At 43.6% G+C, this 27,294-nt stretch overlaps 1 protein-coding gene across 9 annotated transcripts in view; it reads right to left on the bottom strand.

The window, feature by feature from the left end:
- Positions 1-27,294, bottom strand: part of dab1a (DAB adaptor protein 1a) — a 289,271-nt gene that overhangs the window by 73,706 nt on the left and 188,271 nt on the right. For 5 of the 9 annotated variants that reach the window (XM_061824249.1, XM_061824251.1, XM_061824250.1 and 2 more), the window contains one exon: positions 16,018-16,275. In XM_061824249.1, coding sequence (XP_061680233.1) covers positions 16,018-16,087 — 70 coding nt within the window. In that variant the 5' untranslated portion in view covers positions 16,088-16,275. Of the gene's footprint in view, positions 1-16,017; positions 16,276-20,343; positions 20,459-24,808; positions 24,849-27,294 lie in introns of those variants that run through there. The other 4 variants (XM_061824246.1, XM_061824248.1, XM_061824253.1 and 1 more) reach the window with 3 other exon arrangements.

The raw sequence follows: 27,294 nt of genomic DNA, 5'->3' as shown, positions 1-27,294 counted from the left end.
TCTGAACATTTCAATCGTTCTATTTTTCAGCGTTCTCAAATGAGGATGACACATCTGGCGTGTGATTAACGTTTGTCTAACGCACGAGAAGCGTGTAACAGTGACCAAATAAGATACCCCTAAAAACCATTAACCTGCGCTAACGTCTCACTGGCGCGCGACGAGCGATTTGTCAATGTTAGACGAGCGTGTTGAGCGTGTCACTAAACGGGTGAATAACGACAGAATAGCGTTTTGCTGGTGTGTAATTTTTACAGTGGAACGGGAACGAAAACGATGGAAATTTCATACTCACTTCAGTTGTTCTCGTGAGTTTGAACAGTCAGCATCATGCCGCCTAGACGAAAAAAAGGTGGGGTGCGGACTTCAGCAACTAGCGCTGCAAGTGAGAATGCAAAGCATCGGTTTATATACCCGTATGCATGGATGTTCGGGAAACGCTCGAATGACGCTCGATGGAAGGCCAAAGGACGTTCGTTTGACTTTAGTTACACGCTGTGTGCGCTACGGGATTGTTCAGTGGTCATTGACGGGTCGCCAGTGAGTCGTTCACTGCAAAGCAAACGATTAAGTAACAACCAAGTAACGCTACAGTAACGACTGACTAACGATAGCCAAACGCGTGCAACGCTCGGCGAACGTTAGTAAAATGTTCCACGAGCGTTCTTGAACGTTCCGCAGCGTTTAAAATTAAACGTTGATGAACGCTGGTCTCGGTGAGAACTTTTGTGCATGTTCAAAACTTTTTTTCCGGACCGGCGTTCTCCGCCGATTCCCAGCGATCATTCACGTTCACTAGCATTCAAACAACGCTCTTCTGGTGCTATCCCGGCGACCATGGGCGACTACCAAAGTTTCCTCAAACGCTATAGAACGCTGACCAGAACGTCACGGTGTGACGGGGCCATAAGCGAAGTAAAAGGTCATAAAACTAGCATCGATGTTGCAGTTATTCTCCATGTAATACATGCTGACAGAGGCTAAGATACTACAGCAATCACTAGCATTTATTTTGTATCCTCTGTAGAATCTGCCAATGACAGGTTTGCAGGTTTGTATACTTCTGAGTTAGGTCAGGTAAAGTACGTAACCACCGCGGGGGACAGATGGGACATTAATTTCGGTCACAGGCAGAGGGAGACATTCCCTAAAATGGCAGCGCCCTGGGTTCTCTGAAGATTGCTGAATTATTTTGTTCAATTCTTAATCCACGAATGCAATATAACCGTAATTTCTCGAGTATAATGTGCCCTGAAGTATAATGCGCAAGCCCAAAGTTTACCTTAAAAAAAAAAAAAAAAAATCAGGAAAACCGTTCTACCAATGTACAATGCGCACCACCAATTTGCCACGACCCATATGCTCATAAAATTAGAAATGATCTGTATCTATATTTTTTTTAGGTCTGTACTTGTATTCTTTTTCAAAAAAACTGTAATAATAGAGTGCATGTGCTGATGTAGCGGTAATATAATTTTGGGACAGGCCACAGGTCACGCTTGTCCTGGTCCCTGTAATTGTCAACCAACTAAAATCAATGCTCAATGATGGCACAATATTTTATTAATACTATTAACACATATTACAGTCTTTAAAATCTAAACTATTTAACAATGTTTAACTTAAACATTTTTTTTGCATGAAATATTTGTGGATAAAATGTTTGTGCATAGTGCAGTTTGTCCTCTATTTATTACACACCCTAAATCTGTAGCCTTAACTCCCATTTAGGAATAATCAAGTCTTTTCCCTTCATTGTGCCGATCTCGGCGCATCACTAAAACGTCATCAGGTTAATGAGTTGGTGGCTCCAATGTGTCCTCTGCAAAATGCACATATTTAAAAGTACATAACTGGCTTTCCAAAATAAAAATATCACACTGATAATGTACAAGCCTAGTATCACATTATGATACATTTCACCATACGAATCCAGTCGACCACTTTATTTATTTTACAAGCGTGCCATTAAAAAGTGAGTTACCGATTTAAAATCTGGTGGAAAATATTTGCTGTGCACAGAGCTGTAAGTGCATTTTTTTTTTTTTTTTTTTGCAACAGTTCTCTTTTGTCATATTGATTAAAGATACTCAGATGCTATTTTGTCACCGTTTGTCAGCGGCGCAGACTCGGAGAGGCTCTGCCTGAGATCGGCTGGCCGCGGGCTATTTTTCGCTCGTTAATTGTTATGTCACGCGGGCGGCAAACAAGTACAGCAACATTTTTGGAAGGTGTTAATTGTTGTCAATGTCGAATTAGAGGGAAGCTACCCCGAGCATCTCGTGGAGTCAAAGAGGCAGACGGCTCAGCTCTTTTGAGCGCGTCGTACGCATTCCGCTGTTCAAACCCCGACGGCGGCGTGCAGCGTGCGCGCGCGGCGGCGACATGAAACAGAATCTGCTGCGTGTACATCAGCTTTTTGATGAGCACTAATGAAAGCTCGCAGATGGTAGTGGTTTGTCGGCAGATTTTTCGAGGAGGGTAATCGCTTGAATCCCAAACACGCGCACAAACTGCAACATGTGCTGTTTACCAACCTGTACGTCAACACAACAAGCGAAATGTTGATTTTATTGAGGTCGGAGGGAGAGAGTTGAATGGCGGTTTTCCTACCTCTACCTGAGCAATCTGGGTCAAACTTGATTTAACGTTACAGCTTCAGGCCTGGTGTGTTATTAGCGCCTTGTTCGTATCAAAGAGGATTCGACGTAAGCCTCTGAACTTTGAAAATGGGATTTTCAATGTCAATCGCTCGCAAAACTGTCATCTGTGATCGGTAGTTTGTCTTCTTTTTAGGAAAGTGCAACATCAACGGTCTTGTAGAACCGGTTCAGGGTGTACCCCGCCTCCCGCATCCCTCGTGAGGATAAGCGGTGAAAAAAATGGATGGTTGGATAACACCAAGTGTCTTATTTGTAGGAAAGTGTAACACCATTACTTGGTCTTCTTTTTAGGAAAGAGCAACATCAAAAGTTTGAATCATTTTTAGGAAAGTGCAACAGCAGTTTTGTATTCTCAGAAAAATGCAATATGAAGAAGAATTGCTGTTAGTAAACACCTGGACTCTCTATCTTTAAAAACCAAAGACCAAGTCCGAAATCTTGGTGTTCTGGTTGATTCTGACCTGACTTTCAACAATCATATCAAATCAATCACAAAAAACTGCCTTCTACCATCTGAAGAACATATCTAGAGTGAAGTCTTGTATGTGTCAACCAGACCAGGAAAAGCTCATCCATGCTTTTATCTCAAGTAGACTTGACTATTGTAATGGTCTTCTGACTGGACTCCCCCCCCAAAAAAAAAAAAAAAAAAAAAAAAAAAGAGTATTAAACAGCTGCAGCTCATTCAGAATGCTGCAGCTCGCGTTCTGACCAAAACAAAGCGGTCAGAGCATATAACGCCAAATCTTAAAGTCCTTGCACTGGCTTTCAGTCAGCTTTAGAATAGATTTGAAACTTCTGCTACTGGTCTAAAAATCGCTAAATAATTTCGGTGCTGAATACATGAAAGAAATGTTTACGGAATACAAACCCAGTCGAGCTCTGAGATCGACTGACTCGGGTCAAATAGTGGAGCGCAGAGTCCAAAGCAAACCTGGTGAAGCAGCATTTAGCTATTATGCTGCACACAAATGTAATAAGTCGCGAGAGGTGAGGTCAGCCCCAAGTGGGAATGTTTTGAAATCCAGGTTGAAAATTCTTCTTTTTTCTCATGCTTTTTGATCATATTATTTGCACTGTATGCAGTTTTAATTATCTTTTTTTTTTTTTTTAAATATTTTGCCATTTTTATTGTTTTTATCCTGTTTTAAATGTTTTATCTCTTTGATTTCAAATGCCTTTAATCATGTAAAGCACATTGAGTTACCTCATGTATGAAATGCGCTGCACAAATAAATTTGCTCGCTTGCTTATTATTTGTATTCCCTTAAAAAGGGAAATGCAACGATATTTTGTCTTCTTTTTAGAAAAGTGCAAGATCGATAGTTTGTTAGTTTGTCTTTAAACGGAATACACGCATGCAAAATATCACAAAGTGCAAAACATAGGGAGCGCTTGTGTTGATGCTTGTGCATTTATGATTATTTGTGAAGTCTGTGTGTATACCTGTGTCCTGTCCGCCTTCTGACAAGCTGTCACAGCGGGCATCAGGAAAAGAAAAAAAAAAAAAAAAGAAAAGAAAAGAAAGAAAAAGAAAAAAAAAAAAAACGATGCTCTCATCCTGTCACGCAACACTGAATCCGCTCCCCCTACGGGCCTGCACTGCGGGCAACACGTGCACCATGACAATCATTACAAGAGCCGTTCTTACAGCGTCTGTGTGTGTGTGCGCCACTCGAGGTTCTTTCTGCAGGAGCATCAGGTATCCCCTCAAAACCCAGCGGTTGTCTTTTCATGCCAAGAACAAAGACTTTCCTCTTACCGCATGAAATTACAGTGGGGCTCCTTTCATTTTTCCTTTTAAATCTTTTTTTTTTTTTTTTTAACAGTGCCTAATGAAGCTAGCGTCGCTCGGTCGGAACGTCGGAATCGTGCAAAAGCGCAACGCATCACGAGGGGAGACCACCTGCTAGTGTGTGTCCGGGGCGTAGCACATCCTCTCATCGCCTTTGCCCAGACTTTTTTCACCCCAAGATCTACTTTTACTTCTCGCGAACTACCCTCGGGGGGGAACTCACTCGTAAAAGAGAAAATCTCATCCAGTTTATCCACTTTTTCTTCGATTATTCACACACTAGGACAGTCATTGCATCTTAAAACAACATTTATTTTTTAAACTTTCTCCATTAATATCGAAAGTAAACACAAGCAGCATGTCTAGCTCGTCTTTGCTCTACGTTGTCCAGACTGTGTTGCTAACTAAAGCAGCGGAAGTGGACACAGTCATTATAAAGAACATTAATGTATTGCGTAAGTACTGCAACATTTATAATTATGAGTGTACGTCTTTCATCCATTCATAGGCAGGGTGGCCATTTTTTTGCCTTATTGAGATATAAGTCTCCTAACAGGCCACAATCAAGGAAATACTTATTTTTCGTTATAAGTTATATGATAATTTATAATCTTGTCCCAAAAATGGGACGCTGCCTGCGAGAAAGTACTTGGATTTTCTTAGTAGATCGTTCCAAAAACCAGAATCAGAATATGAAAACATATTTTGATATACTGACGGATATAATGCGTGAAAATCATGCCTGCCCACGAATGGGTTAAGAGCGGGGAGAGTGTAAGGTAACCAGGAAAAAGAGAGTGTGGCGGAGTTCCGTGTGCGGCCTAAAAGAAACCAGTGGCTTCTTCTTTTCATTTTTTTACAGTACGTATGTGAATTGTGCCATTGGATGGAACAACCAGTCATCCCTCACTCATTGAATCACATTGCAAAATGCCACAAACTGAATTATATTTTCAATTTGCATTGGATTTTTTTTTTTAATATAGAATATCTATGAAGAGATTGCATCAGCGGTGTACAATTGCACACGCGCGCATTTTAAAGGAACATTGGCTGACGTCTTTTTTTTAAAAATATTATTTGGCACGCCGTCCCGCGATCGACCAAGACTGCTTCGCGAACGTCGACGCATTGAGCACCCCCTGGCCTGCACAAATGAAAATCTCACTCACTCCTATATTTAAAAGAGCAACAAATATGGCAAATATGGCAAGTCAAACCCCGATTTCCCCGGTGACCAGGAGCCTCCCCCCGGTCAGACATTGCGCAATGGACCGGCGCCAGCAATGCGTACCATCGCGTTCGGTCGCCCATTTAACTCCGGCTGACTACGTTTCTCATCAGCGCCGTTGACTGCCGCCGCAAACGTTTTGACAGTTGAAATTTCTCACCGGGCATCCGAGGCAATCGCGGCCTTGTCAAGCCCAGACCCCCCCCCCCCCCCCGTTATCTCACGGCCATCTTGTTTCGGCGGCGGTTGCCTGGAATTGGGCTGTCGGGGGCCACCGGGACGGTGATATATAACTGTTGCCTCACTTCGAAGTGACAAGGGGAAATCATTATTTTACCGCGACTCCACATAGACGCTGCTCCATGTTAATTTTTCAGAGTTCTGTGTGGACAAAAAGTCCGTGTGACATCGAAGACTGCGCCGTATTCGAAAAATCCACATTGCCGGAAAGATGGCAAAACTTTCACAAAAGATTAGGTACAAAAAAAAGTTGTACCATCCCAAAATATTAATATATTCGTTCGACTCTTACAGGTCAGCCCAGTTGTTAAAGTCCGTCAATAACACGCGAGTAAATGTTCTACCGGTACTCAGCAAAGCGAGCGTGTGTTTGTTTGGATGTTGTACTCGGATGTTCTCTCCTTTTGTGAAAATTATGAGCAGGGAGCCAACTGTTGCTATGGCGACCGTAGTTAATGCGGTGGTGGAGGACGAACGCACCGAGACGATTGCGACGTGCACAAACTGCCGTACGCGCTACGCTAACACACGCTAACGGACTTACATAGAAAAGGTTTTTAATGTTCCATATCTTTTTTTTTTTTTTTTGGTGTGTGTGATTGGTGTGATGTTTTTGTGTGATGTTGTGTCATATACGCTATTATTACAAAAAGTGGGCAACAGAGGCCTGTTGGGAACATGATGGAAAATTGCCTCGTCTTATCACTATTATAGAAATGAATTCAGTATTGTATATTATTTCTATATATACACCAATTTATTTTTATGTACATCTCAGAACATCATGCGCATAAATCACTCGCGAGACAAACAGTATAATTTGTTTTCCCCAATTTCATTTTGCTGGTATTATTCAGCTTTTAATTTCATGTTTAAAAATATTTATATTAAATCTGTATATCACAATCAGCACTAATTAATTCGAGCAGCGGTTGCCAAATGTTTTGATTAAATGGCACCAAAAAAAAAAAAAAAAATCTTAGCTCACCGAGTTCCACTACACTTCAATATGGGAATAGGAAAAACTGTATTTAAATTATGATTCAATAATAATACAGCACACTACGTAGAAAAGTTACATAAAAATTGTAGGTAAATCAGAGTTTAAAACTTTTTAAATTCTATGTGAATGAAAGTTTTTTTTTTAAAAAAAAAGGTAGTTTCATCCACTACCGGAGCCGCTTATGCTCACAAGGGTTGCAGGAGTCCTGCGGTTTATCCCAGCTTTTGGGTGTCAAAATTATGATATTATGATAATTCATTCCAAATCACTGTTTATCATTGAAAAGGGTTTTGGGGACTACTTTTCTCGGACTTTCAAGTAGTCGATACGGCGTGAGTATTGGCTGCTTCGAACCAAAATGGCTGACTTTCTGTTACAATTTCGGACGTGGGTCCTTGACACTTTTCCATGTGTCCAGTTATGATTTACATCCATACAATTTGGTGTTGATCAGTCAAACTGGTGTTGGTGGGAAATTTTTTCCAAATTGAATTATCATTATGAAGTGAGAATTGTCTGCTTTGAACCAAAATGGCCGCCTTCCTTTTCAATTTCCTGCATGCGTCCTGCAGACATTTTCGCGCATCCCGTTATCATAATGACGTCCACCGAATTCCGCGTTGATCAGTGAAATTGATGCCTTTATTTTATGATGCGAATGGGATAACGACTGACACAAACACGCGCCGCAAGTAGGAAAAATTAAAAAACAAAAATGTGTGTGCGTGTTTACTTGTCTCCGTTGTGTGATTAGCCACCACGCTATCTTCTTTGGTGTGGTTATTATGCACATGTGCAATCTGTCTGGAGCGAGCAACGCGGCCATTTAGCCTAATATTCGTCCCCAGTGAATTCTCGAACACAGACAACAGCGTTTTGAATCTGTGTGTTTGTGGGCGTACGCATGTGTGTCCTCCGTGAGCGGTAATCAGATCTGTTCCCGCCAATCAAACCCCCGAAATGGAATTGAATTGGCTCAGCTCGGTTGCGCTCGTCATTGCTGCCCAGAAGTGGATACGAGGGGACAAAAAAATAAAGAAAGAAAAATAAAAAAAAAAAAAATACAAAGTCGTAGTCGTCGTCTTCGCGGCGCGTTGTGACGTCTTCTTTTATTGACGTCTATGTCCTTGTTCCTACTTCTCCTCCATCTGCTCATTTCCAGAAAATGAAAGATGTAACTACTGGTAATAAAAATCAAATTGACTACATGGAGGAAAAGTGCAGTACTACTCCAGGGGGATTGTGGATACTTGAAACTTTGTTTTCAATTTTAGAAATATTCCCAGGTGCTTGGTAAAAATGTCTTTGACGTCAATATACGTAAAGGATAGACTTTTTTGAAAATAGTTTGGTGATCTGAATATCGCTGCGGTTGCCATAACAACTGAATAATACGGCGTTTCCAACTTTTCGCCCAAAATCGGTCAAAAAGACGACAAGCAACTTTGTGAGATGCTATTGGACACTTCCGGAGACTGCGACGGAGACTGAAATGTTCAACCCTCCACCTCCGGACTGTTGACTTGCCCTTGCCCAAAACCACCACTGGCTAATTTAGTCATTTTACATTAAATCAAATAAAAATTATAAATAAATGAAAATTTAAAAAATACTAATCTAATGTTATGCTGGAACTCACTCTAGTGGGATGTGATAGAATCAGTGATTAGGTACAGTTCAGTTGTATTTAACTTCTATAACTACCGTAATTTCCCGCCCGCGACTTTTTTCCACACACTTTCAACCCTGCGATTTATGCGGTGATGCGGCTAATTTGTGTATTTTTTTTCTAACAGCCGCAAGGGGGCACTCGAGCGGAAATGGTTAGGTGAGACCGGTGGAATATATGTGCCGAGGAAGTGACTTTGACCGGTCCGGCCCCGTTAGCGCTGCGCTAGCGTGTGATTGACGTGTCTCAGTGATTTTTACCGGTATGCTTTTTTTTCAACCGTCCCTGTTAACACGATGCTAGCGTTAGCGCGGCGGTGCTAGTGTTAAGCTCTCTGTGTACCGTCTTTCTTTGTAAATATCTCGTGTTTCAATGTGGGTTTCAATGTGGGCACTTGCGGCTTTTACACAGCTGCGGCGTATGTACGTATCAAATGGTATTTCCTTTCCAAAAAAAAAAAAAAAGGCTCAGTACTCGTTACTGAAATTGAACAGGAAATCGGCCATTTTAGTTTAAAGCAACCATTTTGGTTTATTAATGACACACTTGGAAGCAGATATTCTACACACGGTATAGAAAAACAATGATTCACACTCACATGAACACCATTGCACAATTTAGAGTCTTTGAGAAAGTTAATATGTAGAGCAGGGGTGGCCAGCCTTTTTTTTTTTTTTTTTTTTTTAACCCCAAGATCCACTTTTCAAGCAGCCAGCCTCTCGCGAGCTACTGGCGACAGGGGGTGAGGGGTTGATGATGATGCTCCCAAACCGTTTTAAGGTTAATGTTATGTTGCCTCCTATATTTAAGATACAGAATTGGCTTTTTTATGCACTGGATTGTCTGTGCTTTCATCCTGGATCAGGCTCTGCCAAGGTGGAATTTTACACATTTACGCATCATCTCATCCTGCACTTTCTACATTGGCTTCAGACCAGACCTTTCCCCACTCAGAAAAGAGAAAATCTCAGCCAGTTGAACCACTTTTTCTTCGATTATTCACATACTCCGACAGTCATCGCATCTTAAAACAACAGCATTTCTTTTTTAGCTTTCTCCATTAATATCGAAAGGAAACATTAGCGGCATGTCTAGCTCGTCTTTGCTTTACGTTGCCCAGACCGTGTTGCTAACTAAAGCAGCGGTGGTGGGCGCTGTCATTATAAAACACATTGATGGGCTGCGTAAGTACTGTAACGTTTGTAATTCTGAGAGTACGTCCGTGTGCTGCCTAAAAGAAACCAGTGGCTTCTTCTTTTCGTTTTTTTACAGTACGTATTTGAATTGTGCCCTTGGATGTAACAACCAGTCATCCCTCACTGATTGAATCATATTGCAAAATGCCACAAACTGAATAGCTGGATGTTATACTTTCTATTTGCATTGAATTATTCGCAACTCAGAATATCTGCGAAGAGACTGCATCAGCGGTGCACAATTGCGCACATGACATGCTAACCTGTAGTCCACCATGCTGCTGATACACATTCAACCAAAAATTCACTTTCAATGAAAATCTGACCAGGATATGAAACACAGGGAGAACACGCAAACCCCACACAGGAAGCCCAGAATTGAGATTCAAACCCAGAACTCCAGCAATGGGAGGTAAAGGCACTAACCACTAGCAGACTGTGCTCCCCCGCCCCAACAGCGGTCGTCGCTTTTCAAAAAAGTTTTGAAGAAAAAGTGTTGGGATCGAGTGTTGCCTTATTGGGTATTCAGAGGCAATTTTGAGGGCGAGATGGACCCAATCTCTGTGGATTTAACCGGGATTAAGTGGGATTCTTGTACTCTGAGAAGCGCTTGACCGCTAATAATAAGAGCGACCCGTCGGCAGGCCGGCGTGCCGAGCGGCGGGTAGAGGAGGGAAAAAAAAAAAAATATATATATATATGTATATATATATCCCCGCTCCTTCAGAACGACAAAGGCCAGAGGGTATCTCTCTCTTTGTCATGGTAATTGAATCTCCCCCCCCCCCTCCAAAAAGAAGAAGAAGAAGAAGAGAAAGCAGAAAAAAAAAGTCACAAAGGAAGTGACAGCGCGTGATGGATGCAACGCTCGTTGGTTCTCATTCAGAGCGGAGCTTCGAGACAAAAGGCAAAGAGATTAAACGGCTTTGCCTTACATTAGTCTCTCTGCTCGTCGTGGATCTTCCTGCAAGGTCATTTAGGAGTCGTCGGGCGGAGGAGGAGGAGGACGACATTGGACGAGTGAGGGACGATCCTGCCGGGGGTTCCTCCTCCGTAATGACGCTCACTTACGTTCAAGGTGATGGGGGGGGGGGGGGGGGATCATACGCGTGACGCACGAGCGGGGACGGCCGACGTCAGACGCGCGACGACGACGGCAACGGCAGCGTGAGCAAACTTTTACGATTCTCTCGTGTGCCGAACGCTTGCGTCGGACTTTCATCACGCTGCCGAGTGTGTGTGTGTATCTACAAATGTTTGTGTGTGAGGACGGATGACCCAGATGAGAGGAGTGATGAGTTCCCGCTGTGAGTGTGGAGGCTGTCGACGAGAACGCGCCAAATGAGTCTTTTTCTCCCCCCCCCCCCCCACATTGGTCGGAATAACGGGGTAACACGCTCAAATTCTGGGAAAAAACAGCATTTATTTACAATTTATTTTCTTCTTTTCTTTAAAAAAAAAAAAAAGTCTATTTTAGATGGTGGGTCAGCTGGTAAAGCTTTGGCCTCACAGTTCTGAGGTCCGGGGTTCGATCCCGGACCCCGCCTGGGTGGAGTTCGCATGTTGTCCCCGTGCCTGTGTGGGTTTTCTTCGGGCACTCCGGTTTCCTCCCACATTCCAAAAACATGCAACATTAATTGGACACTAAATTGCCCATAGGTGGGAATGTGAGTGCGGCTGTTGGTCTCAATGGCAACCAGTTCAGGGTGTACCCCCGCCTCCTGCCCGTTGACACCCGTTGACAGCTGGGATAGGCTCCAGCACTCCCCACAACCCTCTTGAGGATAAGAAGCTAGGAAAATGGTTGGGTGGATATACATTTCATTTTCAAAGCTGCTAAGCTAACTTCAGGCAGAGTCTTCTTCTTCTTCTTTTCCTTTCGGCTTGTCCCGTTCAGGGTCGCCACAGCGTGTCATCTTTTGCCATCTTAGCCCATCTCGTGCATCTTCCTGTCTAAACACCCACGGTCTTCTTGTCTTCCCTCACAACATCCATCAACCTTCTCTTTGGTCTTCCTCTCACTCTTTTGTCTGGCAGCTCCATCCTCAACAAACTCACTCTCTCACCCTTGGACACCTCCAAACCATCGAAGTCTGCTCTCTCGTCTCCTTGTCTCCAAAACATCCAACTTTGGCTGTCCCTCTAATGAGCTCATTTCTAATCCTATCCAACCTGGTCACTCCGAGCGAGAACCTCAACATCTTCATTTCTGCCACCTCCAGTTCAGCTTCCTGTTGTTTCTTCAGTGCCACCGTCTCTAATCCGTACATCATGGCCGCCCTCACCACTGCGTTGTAAACTTTGCCCTTCATCCGAGCGGAGACTCTTCTGTCACATAACACACCAGACACCTTTCGCCAACTGTTCCAACCTGCTTGGACCCGTTTCTTCACTTCCTTACCACACTCACCATTGCTCTAGATTGTTGACTTCAGGCAGAGTAAAAAGTACTTAACGGTTTTAGATCAACTTTGAGATGTTTTGAGGTTTCTCTGCTTTCAAAGTCTGCGACTGGCTGGCAACCACTTTGTGGCGTACCCACCTCCTGCCCCAAGATAGCAGTGCCTGCGTGGGTTTTCTCCGGGCACTCCGGTTTCGTCCCAAATCACGCAACATCAATTGTAGACTTTAAAAAACCCGTAGGTGTGATTGTGAGTGTGGCTGTTTGTCTCTATGTGCCCTGCGACTGGCTGGAGACCAGTTCAGGGTGTACCCCGCCTCCTGCCTGTTGACAGCTGGGATGGGTTCCAGCACTCCTCGTGACCCTTGTGAGGATAAGCGGCAAAGTAAATGGATGGATGGAAAAAGCCCATTTTAGATTAGAGTCACACGCCTGCCTGTGGTGCAGGCACCATGGGATCGATTCCCGCTCAGCGGTGGTGACGATATCTGCCCTGCGACTGACTGGCGACCAGTTCAGGGTGTACCCCTTTCTCCTGCCCGTTGACAGCTGGGATAGGCTCCCGCACTACCCGCGACCCTCATGAGGATAAGCTGGAAAGAAAATGGATGGATGGAAAAAGCCCATTTTAGAGTCACTGATGGTGTAGTGGTTCACAAGCCTGCCTGTGGTGCAGGCACCGTAGAATCGATTCCCGCTCAGCGGTGGTGACGATATCTGCCCTGCGACTGACCGGCGACCAATTCAGGGTGTAGTCCGCTTCCTGCCCGTTGACAGTTGGGATAGGCTCCCGCGCTACCTGCGACCCTCGTGAGGATAAGTGGCAAAGAAAATGGATGGATGGAATAAGTCTATTTTACTGGTATACGTTTAAGTTTAAGAGTCACTGATAGTGTAGTGGTACACACGCCTGCCTGCACACAGATCGATTCCCTCTCAGCGATGGTGTCGATATCTGCCCTGCGATTGACCGGCGACCAGTTTAGGGTGTAGTCCACCTTTCGCCCGAAGCTAGCTGGGATAGGCATCGGCTTTCCCGCGATCCTTGTGAGGATAAGCGGCTTGGATAATGAGGCGATGAGTGTTGCGACAAGCCGAAAGGAAAAAAACAGCAACAACAACTTTTAAGCTTACTTCCAAATTTCTTTGTACTCTTAAAATTTTTCCATTTGACTGCTTTTTAGATGATGGAGTACATATTTCACTTATATATCTGCTAGTTTGTAACTTTAGATAAAAAAAAAAATGTCTTTCACATTATACGATTATTTTCCTCTCTCCTAAGGCTTCATTTATCATTCAATCCATTTGTTTCACTTTCCACCCCCCCCCCAACGCCGCTTCCCTTCAGGGATCAAGAAATAATAATCATAATTTCCGCAACAGAAACGGTGATGGAGGCCCACGCGAGGTTGACGCCGTCGTGCACGTGCGTTCGCGCGTCGTGCGCGAGGAAGTGAAAAGCCAAAGAGGAGATGTTAAAGCACCCCCAAGTCTCGTTGCTGAAGGCAAACCATTAATCTTCCCTCTCATATGCGCCTCTGGGCTTCAATCCCGGTGTAGTGTGCGTGAACGTGTGCGTGTGCGCGAATGTGTCTTCATCTCCCCCAAATATAGAAAGCAGTGTGAAGGATGAACATGATCTCCATTGTGGCAAAACAAACGTGTTTCGAAATAGGACGCAAGGGGCACCCCCTCACATGCAAACGCACACGCACGTGTCTTCCACCGGTGTGTGTTTATGTGGGTTGGCAGCAGCTGTATCCATTTTTTTATGATTTTTTTTTTTTCTGCGCTACATCAGTCCGGTGCTTATTGGGAGGGCGCTACACGGCGTCCTCACACCGAGCAGCTGGGCCGACGGGCTCCGGGCCCAGCCCACCTTTGCCCCTCACATCTTTCACACACACACAAACACCTGCTTCCGGGATCCAGGTTTGATTTCGAGCCAAATCTATATAGAAATTCATTCATCTTCCCTACCGCTTATCCTCACCAGGGTGGCGGGTGTGCCGAACGCAGCTATCTCCCTGGCGAGAAGCGGAGTACACCCCGAACTGGTCGCCAGCCAATCGCAGGCCGCATATAAACAAACAACCGTTCACGCGCACATTCCCACCTACGGGCAATTTTGAGTTCCTCAGTCTACATGCCATGCAAGTTTTTGTTATGTGCGAGGAAACTGGAGTTCCTGGAGAAAACCCACAGAGACGCGAGGAAGACATGGCTAACTCCACACGTGAGGCCGGTGTGGCGGTCTGAGCGCTCCCCCGTGCTGAAAAGTCTCCTCGTGATGAATGCGCATGCGTTGCTAGCAGGGGAACTCTGGGTACGTAGCAGACGCTTACTTGGAAATCTCCCGGTCTCATAGATCCCCTTCTTCTACATAGATGTAGCTAACATACATTATATCCTAACCCTAACACAAAAGTTGATAAAAAGATATACGTCCACAGGCAACATGAACACTCGGCGACAAGTTGTCGAATGGCACATGTTGAAGCACGGACGGCCGGAAGTTTACAAAACATACGCGCGTGCGCATTAATCACAAGGAGATTTTTCAGCACAGGGGAGCGCTCAGACCGTCATACCAGATTTGAACCTGAGCTATGTTCACCAGTCGTGCACCAGGCACGCCGGCTATATACTTTTTCTATTAATACACTCCTTTCCATTCATGTTTTTTTTCTACATTTTCCATTTTATTTTCATTTTTTTTCCCTTTCATTTTTTCCATTCCTGTTTTTTCCACTTTACATTTTGTGTCATCCTTATTTTAAACTCTGAGTTCCACTAATTTCAATTTGATTTTTCTTTTAAGGTTTTTAAAAAAAGACACCTGTATATTTTTATTTCTATAATTCTCTCTCAACACACATGATTCCTTTCAATCAGTTGGGTGCTTGTGGTGATATGAAAATATTTGCTATTTCATGGGATGACGTGATGTAATAAGTAAGTATGTAGTGATTTGATATTTTAACAACTTTTGTGTTATTGTAATCATCCATCCATCCATTTTCTTTGCCGCTTATCCTCACAAGGGGCGCGGGGAGTGCTGGAGCCTATCCCAGCTGTCAACAGGCAGGAGGCGGGGTACACCCTGAACTGGTTGCCAGCCAATTGCAGGGCACGTTGAGACGAACCCCCACACTCACAATCGTACCTACGGGCAATTGAGAGTGTCCAATTAATGTTGCATGTTTTTGGGATGTGGGAGGAAACCAGAGTGTCCGTAGAAAACATGCAAACCCCACACAGGCGGGGCTGGGATCAAACCTGGGTCCTCAGAACTGTGAGGCCAATGCTTTACCAGCTGCCTCATTGAGTCGCCTTGTTGGAAATCATTCATAATCAATTAGATTTGTGTTACAATCGGCAAAATCTATCATATTCTTCCCATAATGCAGTAACTTTATTTGTCATGACACATAATGCCCTAATAATCCTGAGATTTCATTTCCAGATGTAAATTGTCCAGTGCCACATCTTTCAAAGCGGCCCCAAAATCATTTTCTCTGACACCGGTTAGCACATATCACTCCAGAATGTCTTGCTAAATTCTTGAAAATATGGATTTGCAGAGTGAACCAGCGCATAACTACGTCACACAGTGTTCGGATTTAACGGGATTCTTGTGAAGTTACAGGTAAAAATAATCTTTTCAGATGAATAAACATAATTTGACGGAAAAGGACGATATACTTTTTAGTGATAGATCAGAAATATAGCAATATGGCAGTAAAATATGGAAATAAAATCTGCAAGATTTGTTTGAAGTTGTAGCTGGTCGACATTGACTCAGATTTTCGGTACCTTTCCTCCTGGAGTCCCGCCTCAGGCTGCCGGGCCGGACCGCCGGCTGGAGCTCTGTCTCCGTCGACATCCTTTCAGGCTCCGGACGGGGCTCGGCTGGACTGGTGCGGTGGGGGACGCCGGCTGCGTGCTGGGGGGCCGGGTGTGCGTGCGTGGCGTGGCGGCGCCGGGCGTGCGTGTCCGGGCACACGGGCTCATGGGAGGGAGGGTGGCGGGGCTTCAGCCCTGACGTGACGTCCGGCGCGCACGCACGCCGAGCTGCACCGAGAACAACAAATAACAAATAAATAAATAAAATAAGACAAAGTTGGTCAGTTTAGAGAAATCATCAATGTGGTTTTTATCCCCAATGGAGGACCCATGAGCCACACATTTCTGACACTGCAGAGTGTCTTTGCACTTCATAACATGTGAATGGTCTCGAGATTTCATTGTACCCAGGACAGGTCCAAGACCCGCTGCCCTAAATGTAGGAAATTGGCCCGCGGAACACAACTGACAAACGTCTTTCCGACCAAAAGGCCAAAGAAATCCTTGATAGTCCTGAGATTTCATTATCCTCAGCACAGGATCAACACGTCCTGTGCCAGATTTAGCAAAGTGGCCAAGCTTTTCTGACGCTGGATATTACATTTCCCTCCAGAACACCTTCATAGTCTTAAGATTTCATTATCCTTAGCACAGGATCAAGACGTCCTGTGCCAGATTTAGCAAAGTGGCCGAGCTTTTCTGACGCTGGATATTACATTTCCCTCCAGAACACCTTCATAGTCTTAAGATTTCATTATCCTTAGCACAGGATCAACACGTCATGTGCCAGATTTAGCAAAGTGGCCGAGCTTTTCTAACGCTGGATATTACATTTCCCTCCAGAACACCTTCATAGTCTTAAGATTTCATTATCCTTAGCACAGGATCAAGACGTCCTGTGACAGATTTAGCAAAGCAGCTGAGCTTTTCTGACGCTGGATATTACATTTCCCTCCAGAACACCTTCATAGTCTTAAGATTTCATTATCCTTAGCACAGGATCAAGACGTCCTGTGCCAGATTTAGCAAAGCAGCTGAGCTTTTCTGAAGCTGGATATTACATTTCCCTCTAGAACACCTTCATAGTCTTAAGATTTCATTGTACCCAGCATGCACTGCAGATTTAAAAGGCACCTTGTCAGATGCAGACAGAAGTGGTGCTGGCTTGAATTCTACTCTGTGCCACGACTCTAGATTTTGATCCTGATGCTTTCAATCCTGTTCTTGACCAAGAGGGGAAAAAAAATGCAGAACTGCTAATATCCATGAGTTCACGATACATAATTAGAAATAGCTAGTTATTAGCAGAGTGTCTGGTCATACCCATCTATCCATTAACTAAACCCCTCATCCTCACAAGGGAACGCTGGGGCCTATCCCAGCTAGCTTCGGGCGAAAGGCGGACTTCACCTCGAACAGGTCGCCAGTCGGTCGCAGGCCAGATATCGACACCATCACCGAGCGGGAATCGATCCCACGCTGCCCCCACCAGTCATGCGTGTGTACCACTACACCATCAGTGACCATTAGTTACGAGCTAAAATCTAATCTTTCGTGTGCTGTAAAAAAAAAAATGGCGGCTTGATGGATTTGGCCTATTGGTCTTGAGTTTCAAACCCGGGTTTTATACCACGAGGGGCCCACAAGGTGCGATCACAGGCAGGTGTCAACAGAATCCGAGCGGCTCTCGGATTTGCGCGGAAAGGCGAATTCGGTCAAGTGTTGCCAGGTGCCAAAAACAAGTGAATAAATCACTCCGCATCGGTGCCCCCCCCCCCCCCCCCCTGAGAATATCGGGGCCTGACCTCCTCTTCTCCATCTCGCCTTGTTCGAGTGCAGACTTGAAGGAAAAGAAAAAGCACCGAGTACTTCTTGAGGAACACTTTGGCGGGGGTGGTGGTGGTAAAATGTCCTCACGACAAGCCCCCGACGCCATCCCCATCCTTGTCTGCGGTGTTTCCACGAGAATTTGAGCCCCCCCCCCCCCTCCGCTGTAAGCCTTGAGCAGATGAATTGAGAGCCTTTTAATTTGCTGCCGACTGAACAGAACAGAGTCCATTTAATTCCGCCAGCCGAGGCCGTGTCGGCAAAACGCTGACAATATTCTTTATCTGGTCCAAACACACTGGAAAAGTGCGAGTCACTCCAATTACAGGCATTATCTGCAGGGCCGCTCCGGCAAATGGATGGATGGAGAGAGGGAGAGGGAGAGGTTAGAGGGAAGGGAGATGAGTGGGAAGAAAAGTAAAGGGTGAGGGGAACAGAGAGGACGGTAATGAACAAGGGATAAAAAAAAAGGCGGGCGGGGGGGGGGGAATGGGAAGCCAAAGGAAGTAAAATCAGGAGAGAAAAGATGGAGCGTAAACCCTCCCTTCCACACTCCACCCACTCTTCCCTTTGTGTCCCTCCAATTTTGTTCATTCCCCCCATCGAGCCGAACGAAGCCTTTCACACGGCATCCGGAGCGCACGCTGACGAAAGGCGGCTCGGATAATCCTCCACTTGGACCAGAAAACACACACGCACACGTTAGCCGAATTCACTGCAGGCATTCTTCGGCTTAAGAACATCGATTTTTTTTATTTTTTATTTTTTTTTTGAAGAAGAAGAAGAAGACCTCCACCAAGGTTTACGGAAACATTTCCCAGAAAGATGGCAACGAGTTTGCAGTGGACCCCTCCTGTTCATGGGGGGGACTGGACCACAAAGACCAAATGTCCACCAATAACTGTCGCTCATTGCGTGTGACATGATTTAAAATAAAAAGCGTATAAGTGAGTGATCTGGTTAAAAAAGCTCAACAGGGTTTTAAAGGGAACCCCCCCACTCCCCCACCCAAATTAACAAATCCACAAATCCTTGGTGCCTTGCTAAAAAGGTTTAGAATTGCCCATTGGTGCGAGTTGGCGGGAAAGCGGTACTTTTGTCTACATGGTGCTCCCCACCTCACTTCACCAGCTTGAGAAAAATAAAAGAAATATACATTTTGGCGGCACGGTGGGTCAGCTGGAAAGCGTTGGCTTCACAGTTCTGAGGACCCGGGTTCGATCCCGGCCCCGCCCGTGTGGAGTTTGCATGTTCTCCCCGTGCCTGCGTGGGTTTTCCTCCGGGCACTCCGGTTTCCTCCCACATCCCAAAAAGATGCAACATTAATTGGACACTGTAAATTGCCCATAGGTGCGATTGTGAGTGCGGCTGTTTGTCTCAATGGCAACCGGTTCAGGGTGTGCCTCGCCTCCTGCCCGTTGACAGCTGGGATAGGCTCCACCACTCCCCGCAACCGTTGTGAGGATAAGCAACTAAGAAAATGGATGGATGGATACATTTCATTTTCAAAGCTAACTTCAGGCAGAGTAAAAGGTACTTAACAGTTTTAGATTAAAATAGATAATTTAGATAAATTTTGAGAGAGGTTTTGAGGTTTCTCTGTTGTCAAAGTCTGCGACTGGCTGGCAACCAGTTCAGGGCGTGCCCAACCTCCCGTGACCCTTGTGAGGATAAGCAGCTCCGATAATGGATCGGTGGATGGTTGCTTTCAAAGATGTTTCAATTTTCACTGTGTAATGAAACTTTTTTTAATGGTGGCTCAGTACCCAACATTAAAAAAAAAAAAAACTACATTGTTTTAAATTTATTGATCAAGCATCCATCAAAAATTCGCGAGTTTTAGCTGTGACAGTGAGTCTTAAATTTTCTGCATTTGAAATGTCACAAATCCCTTACAAATGCTTCTTGATCAAAACTGAAATCAGATTTTCGTTGTGTAGTATACTCCATTTTTTTCTGCAGTCCATTGTCATTTTTTCCCCCCCAAATTTCTTACTATTTATTTCTATTCACATTTTATATTTATTTCGGTTTTGAGTTTCTCCTCTGTAAAAAAAAAAAAATATTCTGAACGTAGAGAAAGATTCTGAAAATCCCATTAACTGATAGCTTTTGCCCACCCCACAATAAAAATGGTCCCTCCCCGTTTAGCGGCAGCTGTCCGACTTCACGACACTTGAAACAAGGAAGATTCATTTTACATTTGGTAACCATTTGCATAAAGCTGAAGCTACAGGAATTCATTTGCACTGTGTGACTTTACATATACAGTTGTAGAACGTTTTTATCGAAAAAGTGTAGACAGGTAGTTGGACACACACAAACCCACGCCAGAAAAGGTGAAGGTGTTATAGAGCGGAAATAAAGGCTTTTCGAATTCCACCCACACCACCACAATGCTTGCGGTGCCACACATTGCAAACATAGCAGCTGCTAGTCTGTGACTAAGAAGTGGTAAAAATGTGCCACCGAGCCGCTCTCCAGATGTCTCCCTGGGTCCAGACATATGCTCGTTCCTCTGGAGGAAGTCGGAAGAAGAAGACGCTTCTTTGGGATGAGTGCTACAACGACTCGGCTCCAGTGCCTAGAAGGGGGGAACGCGGTGAGCTCTTCAATCCTTCCAAAAAGCCGCCGGAGCTGCTCAAAGATGTGCGCTGCCATATGAACATGCCCACAGTTGGGACACAAACAAGCAAACAAAAGCATTGATGTATGATCTTTATTATCTATGATGCGATGGCCAGATTTGGCAAAGTGTCAAGGATTTACCGTAATTCCCGGCCTACGGAGTGCACCTGGTTTTAAGCCTCAACCAGTACATTTGTAAAGGAAATAGCATTTGGTACATACATACGCCGCACCTGTGTAAAAGCCGCAAGTGCCCACATCGAAACACGAGATATTTACAAAGAAATACGGTTCACAGACAGTTTAACGCGAGCGCTGCCACCTTAAGAGGCAAGAGTTTTCAAAGTTATAATACCATAGCTTAGCTTAACATAGCAACAACACTGTAGCACGAACGGGGCTGGTAAAAACAAAAAACAAAACAAAAACATCGGTTGAAAAAAAAACAAACAGCCGCGGCAGCTACACAGTAGCAACACGGTAGCACAGCACTAACAGGGGCGGTTAAAAAATACCTCCATCACTGAGACGCGGCAGTAACAAGCAACAACATGCTAGCACAGCTCTAATGCTAGCATGGCGCTAACAGGGCTGTTTAAAAAAACAACAGACTGGTAAAAATCACAGAGACGGCAGTAACAAGCAGCAACATGCTAGGAAAGTATTAATGCTAGCGCAGCGCTAAGAGGGCTGAAAAAATGCGTGTGAAAAAAGCCACGGATTATAGACTGGAAATTAAGGTATGTAGTTTGTAATTGTAATTGTTTATGTCGTACTTGGAGTGTATTCTATTGCATCTTTAATGATTGAATTATATCGTAGATTGAGTATATGGTTTCATAAATGGAGTGAATTGGATCGTATTGTAATTGGAATTGTGCTGTAATTGAGATAAATCCTTTCATTATGAAATGGGAGTGAATTGCATTCTGCTGTAATCTGAATGCATCGTATCATAATTGAGTGATTGAATCCGACTGCGTCGTAATTGGAATGAATTGTATTGGAATTGGAATAAATTTGACCATATTATACTTGTAGTGACTCGTCATAAAAAATAGCGTAACTTCCCGCCTACAAGCCGCGATTTTTTTCACACGCTTTCAACCCTGCGGTTTATGCGGTGATGCGGGTAATTTGTGCATTTTCTCTAACGGCCGCAAGGGGGCACTCGAGTGGAAAAGACAAGAATGAGACCGGTGGAATATATGTGCCGAAGAAGTGACTTTTACCGCCCCTGTTGGCTTTAGCTTTAGCGCTGTGCTAGCGTGTTTCTGCTGTGTTACTGCCGTGTCTCTGTGATATTTAGGGGTAAGTTTCTTTTTAACTGGCCTCGTTTGCATTAACGTTAGCACGGATTTAGCATTACCACTAGCATTAGCGCTGGGCTAGCCTTAAAGTCTATGTACCGTCTTTCTTTGTAAATATCTTGTGTTTCAATATGGGCTCGCTAGAATTCCTGTAATTGGAAGAAAGGTTATAACGAAAGAAACATTATGGAAGTGAATCCTGTCGGGTTATGATGGGAATGAATCATATCACATCATAATTGTAGTGAAACATCTACATTTTCAAGTAATTGTTAAAATTGGAATGAATAATATCTTAAATTTTGTATAGTAGGAGAACAAATAGAATCGTAATTTGTATTAATCCTATCCGACTTGCAGAGAAATGCAATATTTGATAATGTACTCTATATGTATCGCGAATGTGTGGCATGAGGCTTCGAGTCGGAAATGCGACTCTCTGGTGCCGCTGTGGCGCTTTGACCTGTACGGCGGCGAGCGGGCCTCCGAGCTAAAAGTAGCGCCGGAGCAGGACGTGAACCCGCTTTTCGGCATCTGGCTTTCGCCGGTCGAGTCTGGCGGGCAGACCCGGAGCGGGCCGTAGATTGGACGTCCATAAATGGGACGCTGCCAACAGGCTGGCGGTGTCACAATGTCTGTGATCGTGTGTGTGTGTGTGTGTGTGTGTGTGTGTGACAGCGGCCAGAACGTTGCCAACAGGAGCTTAGTGCCCAGAAATCAATAAAGTCTGCCAGGCGGACGGAAAGGGAGAAACGGAACTGGGATGTATTTGGACAACATCCAACACTAGTGAACTCCCCCCCACTTCACTGCGTACTAGGCATCCACCTTCTTCCAGCATCTACCTACAAATTTTTAGAACATTTTCACCGACAAAGTAAAAAAATAGAAGGTAGTATCCACTTGAATCTCATTCACCCACAAAACTATTGTCGATCGGAGGGATGTGGCAAGTTCAGTCCGTTTATTTTTCTCTAATAATTTGCTTATTTGTTCTAGCTGATGATACCTGACACGTGAAGGAAAAGAAATCAGAGAAACCTCGACGGAAACACAATGAAATCCAAGACTGGGACTAGACCAGGACTGCAAGTTCAGAACATCCAGCCATGGTACGGGATATCGGGGTCAATGTGGGACACCAAGAGACATAATGGGACAAAATAGGGGTCACTGTGTGACAAAATGGGACATATGACAATACAATAGAGCATCATGTGACGGTCTGAGCGCTCCCGGTGCTGAAAAGTCTCCTTGTGATGAATATTTTATATTATGTATATTTTGTAAACGTCCGGCCAGTCTGAAACATTCCCGTCCGTGCTTCAACATGTGCCATTCGACAACTTGTCGCCGAGTGTTCATGTTCGCTACAGAAAGATGAACACAGCGAACGTACATATGTGTATATCTTTTTTTTTTTTTTTTTTTTTTTTAAAATCAACTTTTGTTTTAAGGTTAGGTTTAGGATATAACCTATGTTAGCGACCTCTACGTAGAACAAGGGGAACTCTGAGACCGGGGGATTTCCCGTTAAGCGTCTGCAACGTACCCAGAGTTCCCCTGTTAGTAACACATGCGCATTAATCACAAGGAGACTTTTCAGCACGGGGGAGCGCTCAGACCGTCACACCGGCCAGTCTGAAACATCCCCATCCATGCCTCAACATGTGGCATTCCACAACTTGCCGCCGAGTGTTCATGTTCGCCATGGACGTCTAAAAATACGAACACAGCGAACGTACATATATGTGTGCATATTTTTATCAGTTTTTGTTTTAAGGCTGGGATATAGCGTATGTTAGCTGCCTCTACATAGAAGAAGGGGAACTTTGAGACCAGGGGATTTCCCAGTAAGCGTCTGCTGCGTACCCAGAGTTCCCCTGTTAGTCACGCATGCGCATTCATCACAAGGAGACTTTTCAGCACGGGGGAGCGATCAGACCGTCACACAGGACATCAGGGAAGACTATGAAGATAAATCGGGACATAATGACAAAATGGGTGAAAATATTGGACAATATTGGAAAGAATTGGACATGATGGGACACAAAGGAACATTGTTGGACATGTTGGCTCATAATTGGGGACATTGTAAGACACTTTTGGACAACTTGGGACATGTGACACAATGGGACATAAGAGCCATTATGCAGAACAAAAATGGGTGAAATTATGGAACATCATGGGACACTGTGGAACATAGTGGGTCAGAATCGATAGGTTTAGTCGCGACACGCAAGATGGCGGACAAGGGATTCCCGGGACTGTGGGGACGTCATCGGAAATCTATGTATAGGCGATATGATGGGTCATCATGGGACACTACGGGACATATAGTCGTCGGGTATATTATGGCATACTATGAGATAAGAGGTCATAATGGGACATAAAGGAAGCCATTATGGGACCTAATGGGACACCCCAAAGGGGTCTGGACTGGGTTGAGGTCACGTTCTTCCACACTGCACTCATCCAAGCGTGCTTTTTTGCAACTTTGGGAACAGAAATGTATACTTCCGCATTTTGAAACCAGATGCAGCGTGGACATTCTGCGCTTATCATCAGTACAACTCCACACCCTCGTAGATAAACAATCCAGGTGTCGGCGCGTGCTAAAGGTCAGGCCTGCCGACAATCCGCAGCGAGTTGGTTCGGTTGATTTTTCACGTTTGTAAACCTGAACCGTTGTAAACAAAAATGCACAGTTTGAACATTTAATTCAATGATTATTTTAAATACCACTAGAGGGAGCCCATGCGCCACTAGCGGTACTCGTACCACACTTCGACAACTATTCATCCATCACATTTCCAGAATATCTAATGAATCAACATATTGTTTTGTCTTTTACGTCGGTCTGGATTTCCCAATATTCGAAGTCAATTGCGACCAAATTAAAATGAGACTTGTGTCAATCAAAGCAAAGGATATGGGAAAACCAAGCGATTCGCACGACGTTTTCAACGGACTTGATTGGAGAACTAAAGACTTACCAGCGTGAGAGTCCTAAGATGGTGACCGCGTGTCTTGAGTGTGTTCAAGCCAGTCAAGTTAACTGATCGTTGAACTTTGCCCAAACTCTCTGAAACGACGTCAGTTATTAACAGGCGGGCCGCGTCTGATGACTCCGACAGAGTCGAATATTTCGAAGTAATTCTGTTAAACTGGTGATCAATAAGCCATTGGTTAGTTTTTAAAAAAAAAAAAAAAAAAAAAAAAACAACAACCCCGAAAAAAAAACTCATGAATATCGCACTTGACCTAAATGACAGCAGCTGCTATTGTCTCAGAGCTATTTTCACAGTAAAGTGTTGTAAAATTGAATAATAAAAACAAAACAAAACTGCAGCTCTGTTGACTCACAGTGACATATTTTTTGTTTTTGCTAAACAGGCTGGATAAAACATCCATGTAATTATTTAGAAGGAGAGGAAAAAAAAAATCCTCAAAATACTTCGATATAGAAAAGATACTACAAAATGTGAGCATTAGCATTATTGCGCTATCGCTACGGATGGGCGTTTGGCCATATCCTTGAAATGATTTCTCATACGGGTTTGAAAAAAATATTAAACATTGGTTCAAGATATCATTAAAATGGAGTTTGATGGACATTGGAAAAACTCGATAAATTATGCCATAACATCAAAATATACGACATAATGTGAAATTTATCGTAATTTTGTTCATTGGTTCCCACCATTTATTCCTTTTGCTGTTGTCATTATTATTATTGTTATCTTTTTTTAGCGTGTTGTGCAGTGTATTTTTTTTCATTTTTTTTTTAAGTCATATGTATTGCATCTTGTCTTGTTGCGATAACAATTATCACCTAAGGGTTCCGATATTAATAAAATTTGAAACCTAAACATTTTTTTTAACTTGAAGCAAATATGTAAATCATTGTAGATAGTTTTTGGACCATTTGTTGTCAGGTGCTTTCAGGTGGTATCATTTTTCATCTCTTTTTTGACTACTATGATTATTGTTATTGTTTTCCCTTTAAGGTTATTTTTTTGCAAATATGTAAATCATTGTAGATACTTTTTGGACCATTTGTTGTCAGGTGCTTTGAGGTGGTATGATTTTTCTTCTTTTTTTGACGACTATGATTATTGTTATTGTTTTCCCTTTAAGGTTATTATTCTGATTTTTTGCTCTCTTAAACCCTCCTATTTTGTCATTTATAAAGGTGTTATTATCCCCCTGTTAATGAATGTACATTAATTGTATTTTTTTACTCCCCCCTTTCTGCTTGTATATAAAAATGTGAAAAATAAAGATAGAAAAATAAATACATAAATGAATGAATACATAAATAAATGGTAAATAAATAAATAAACAGACAAATAAATAAATACAATTAAACATTTGTTAAATATTCTGTTGGAATGTTCTGGAGTCTCATTTCCATGGTAGTTTCATAATGATTATGCAACAGTTCAAGACTTAAGTGGAACAATTTCCATCCATGAATTTCTATTTATTTATTTATTTTTTACTCCACCTAATTGTTTTACAACAGTGAGTTGGTTTAATATGCTTCATTAATCTGGTTGGTTGATTGTCTTAATGCAGGCTGTCAATTGGTTGATTGGTTCGTTGGTTTTTCTATGGTTCTTAGGTTAGTTTTCCTCGAGTCGGGTCGTTTGTTTGGCCGGCTCGCCACAGTTGCTTGATTGGTTTATGAAAGTCGCTTGGTTGGTTTCACGAGGGTTGGCTGCCTGGTTGGTTGGTATGGAAAGAAAATGGATTTCTGAATACTGCGAACTCTTGTTTATACGCTGGTGTTATATTAATTATTGACAACTTGTAGACTTTTAAGCAGAACTGACATTTATCCCAATTTGAATGGGTTGGGCTTGACCTAAATGTGTCCATCACGCCACATTAAAGGATGCTTCTGTCTTCACTTGGAATGTGATTTCAATTTAAAGGCAACAAGCAGTTTGCCTTCAGGGAGACAAACGGCTTAAAAAAATAAGAAGAATAATTAAAAAAAAAAAAAAATGGGGTTTCGTGTTTGGAGTTCGGAGCAGCTCTGGTGTGAAGACGCGCCGACTGTGACACGCATTTCTTGGGGAGCTTGACACCATTTAATTGTGCTAACGATGCAAATTTGTGTCGCTGTTCGGCTGCCAAATAAGGACAGCAACGTTGTTGTTAGATGTCTGACAAAACAGACAGAAGGAGGCAAGAAAAAGCACTAAATCAAATATGTGCTTGGTTAGTTTACTGCGGTCGAACTGGAATGCTACAGTTGGTTGGTTTGGTTGGTTGTATTTCTATATTTCGTTTGATGTATTTTGGTTTACGAAAACTGGTCAGATAGGTTGATTGGTTTACTATATTTGGTTAGTTCAGTTGAGTGGTTAGCTCGCTGCATTGGGTTACCGTAATTCCCGGCCTACAGAGCGCACCTGGTTATAAGCCTCACCAAGTACATTTGTGAAGGAAATACCATTTGGTACATACATAC

The sequence above is a fragment of the Syngnathoides biaculeatus genome, chromosome 7, assembly GCF_019802595.1.
Source record: "Syngnathoides biaculeatus isolate LvHL_M chromosome 7, ASM1980259v1, whole genome shotgun sequence".
In the NCBI taxonomy this organism is placed as follows: Eukaryota; Metazoa; Chordata; class Actinopteri; order Syngnathiformes; family Syngnathidae; genus Syngnathoides; species Syngnathoides biaculeatus.
This window is presented reverse-complemented; position numbering and strand designations above follow the sequence as displayed.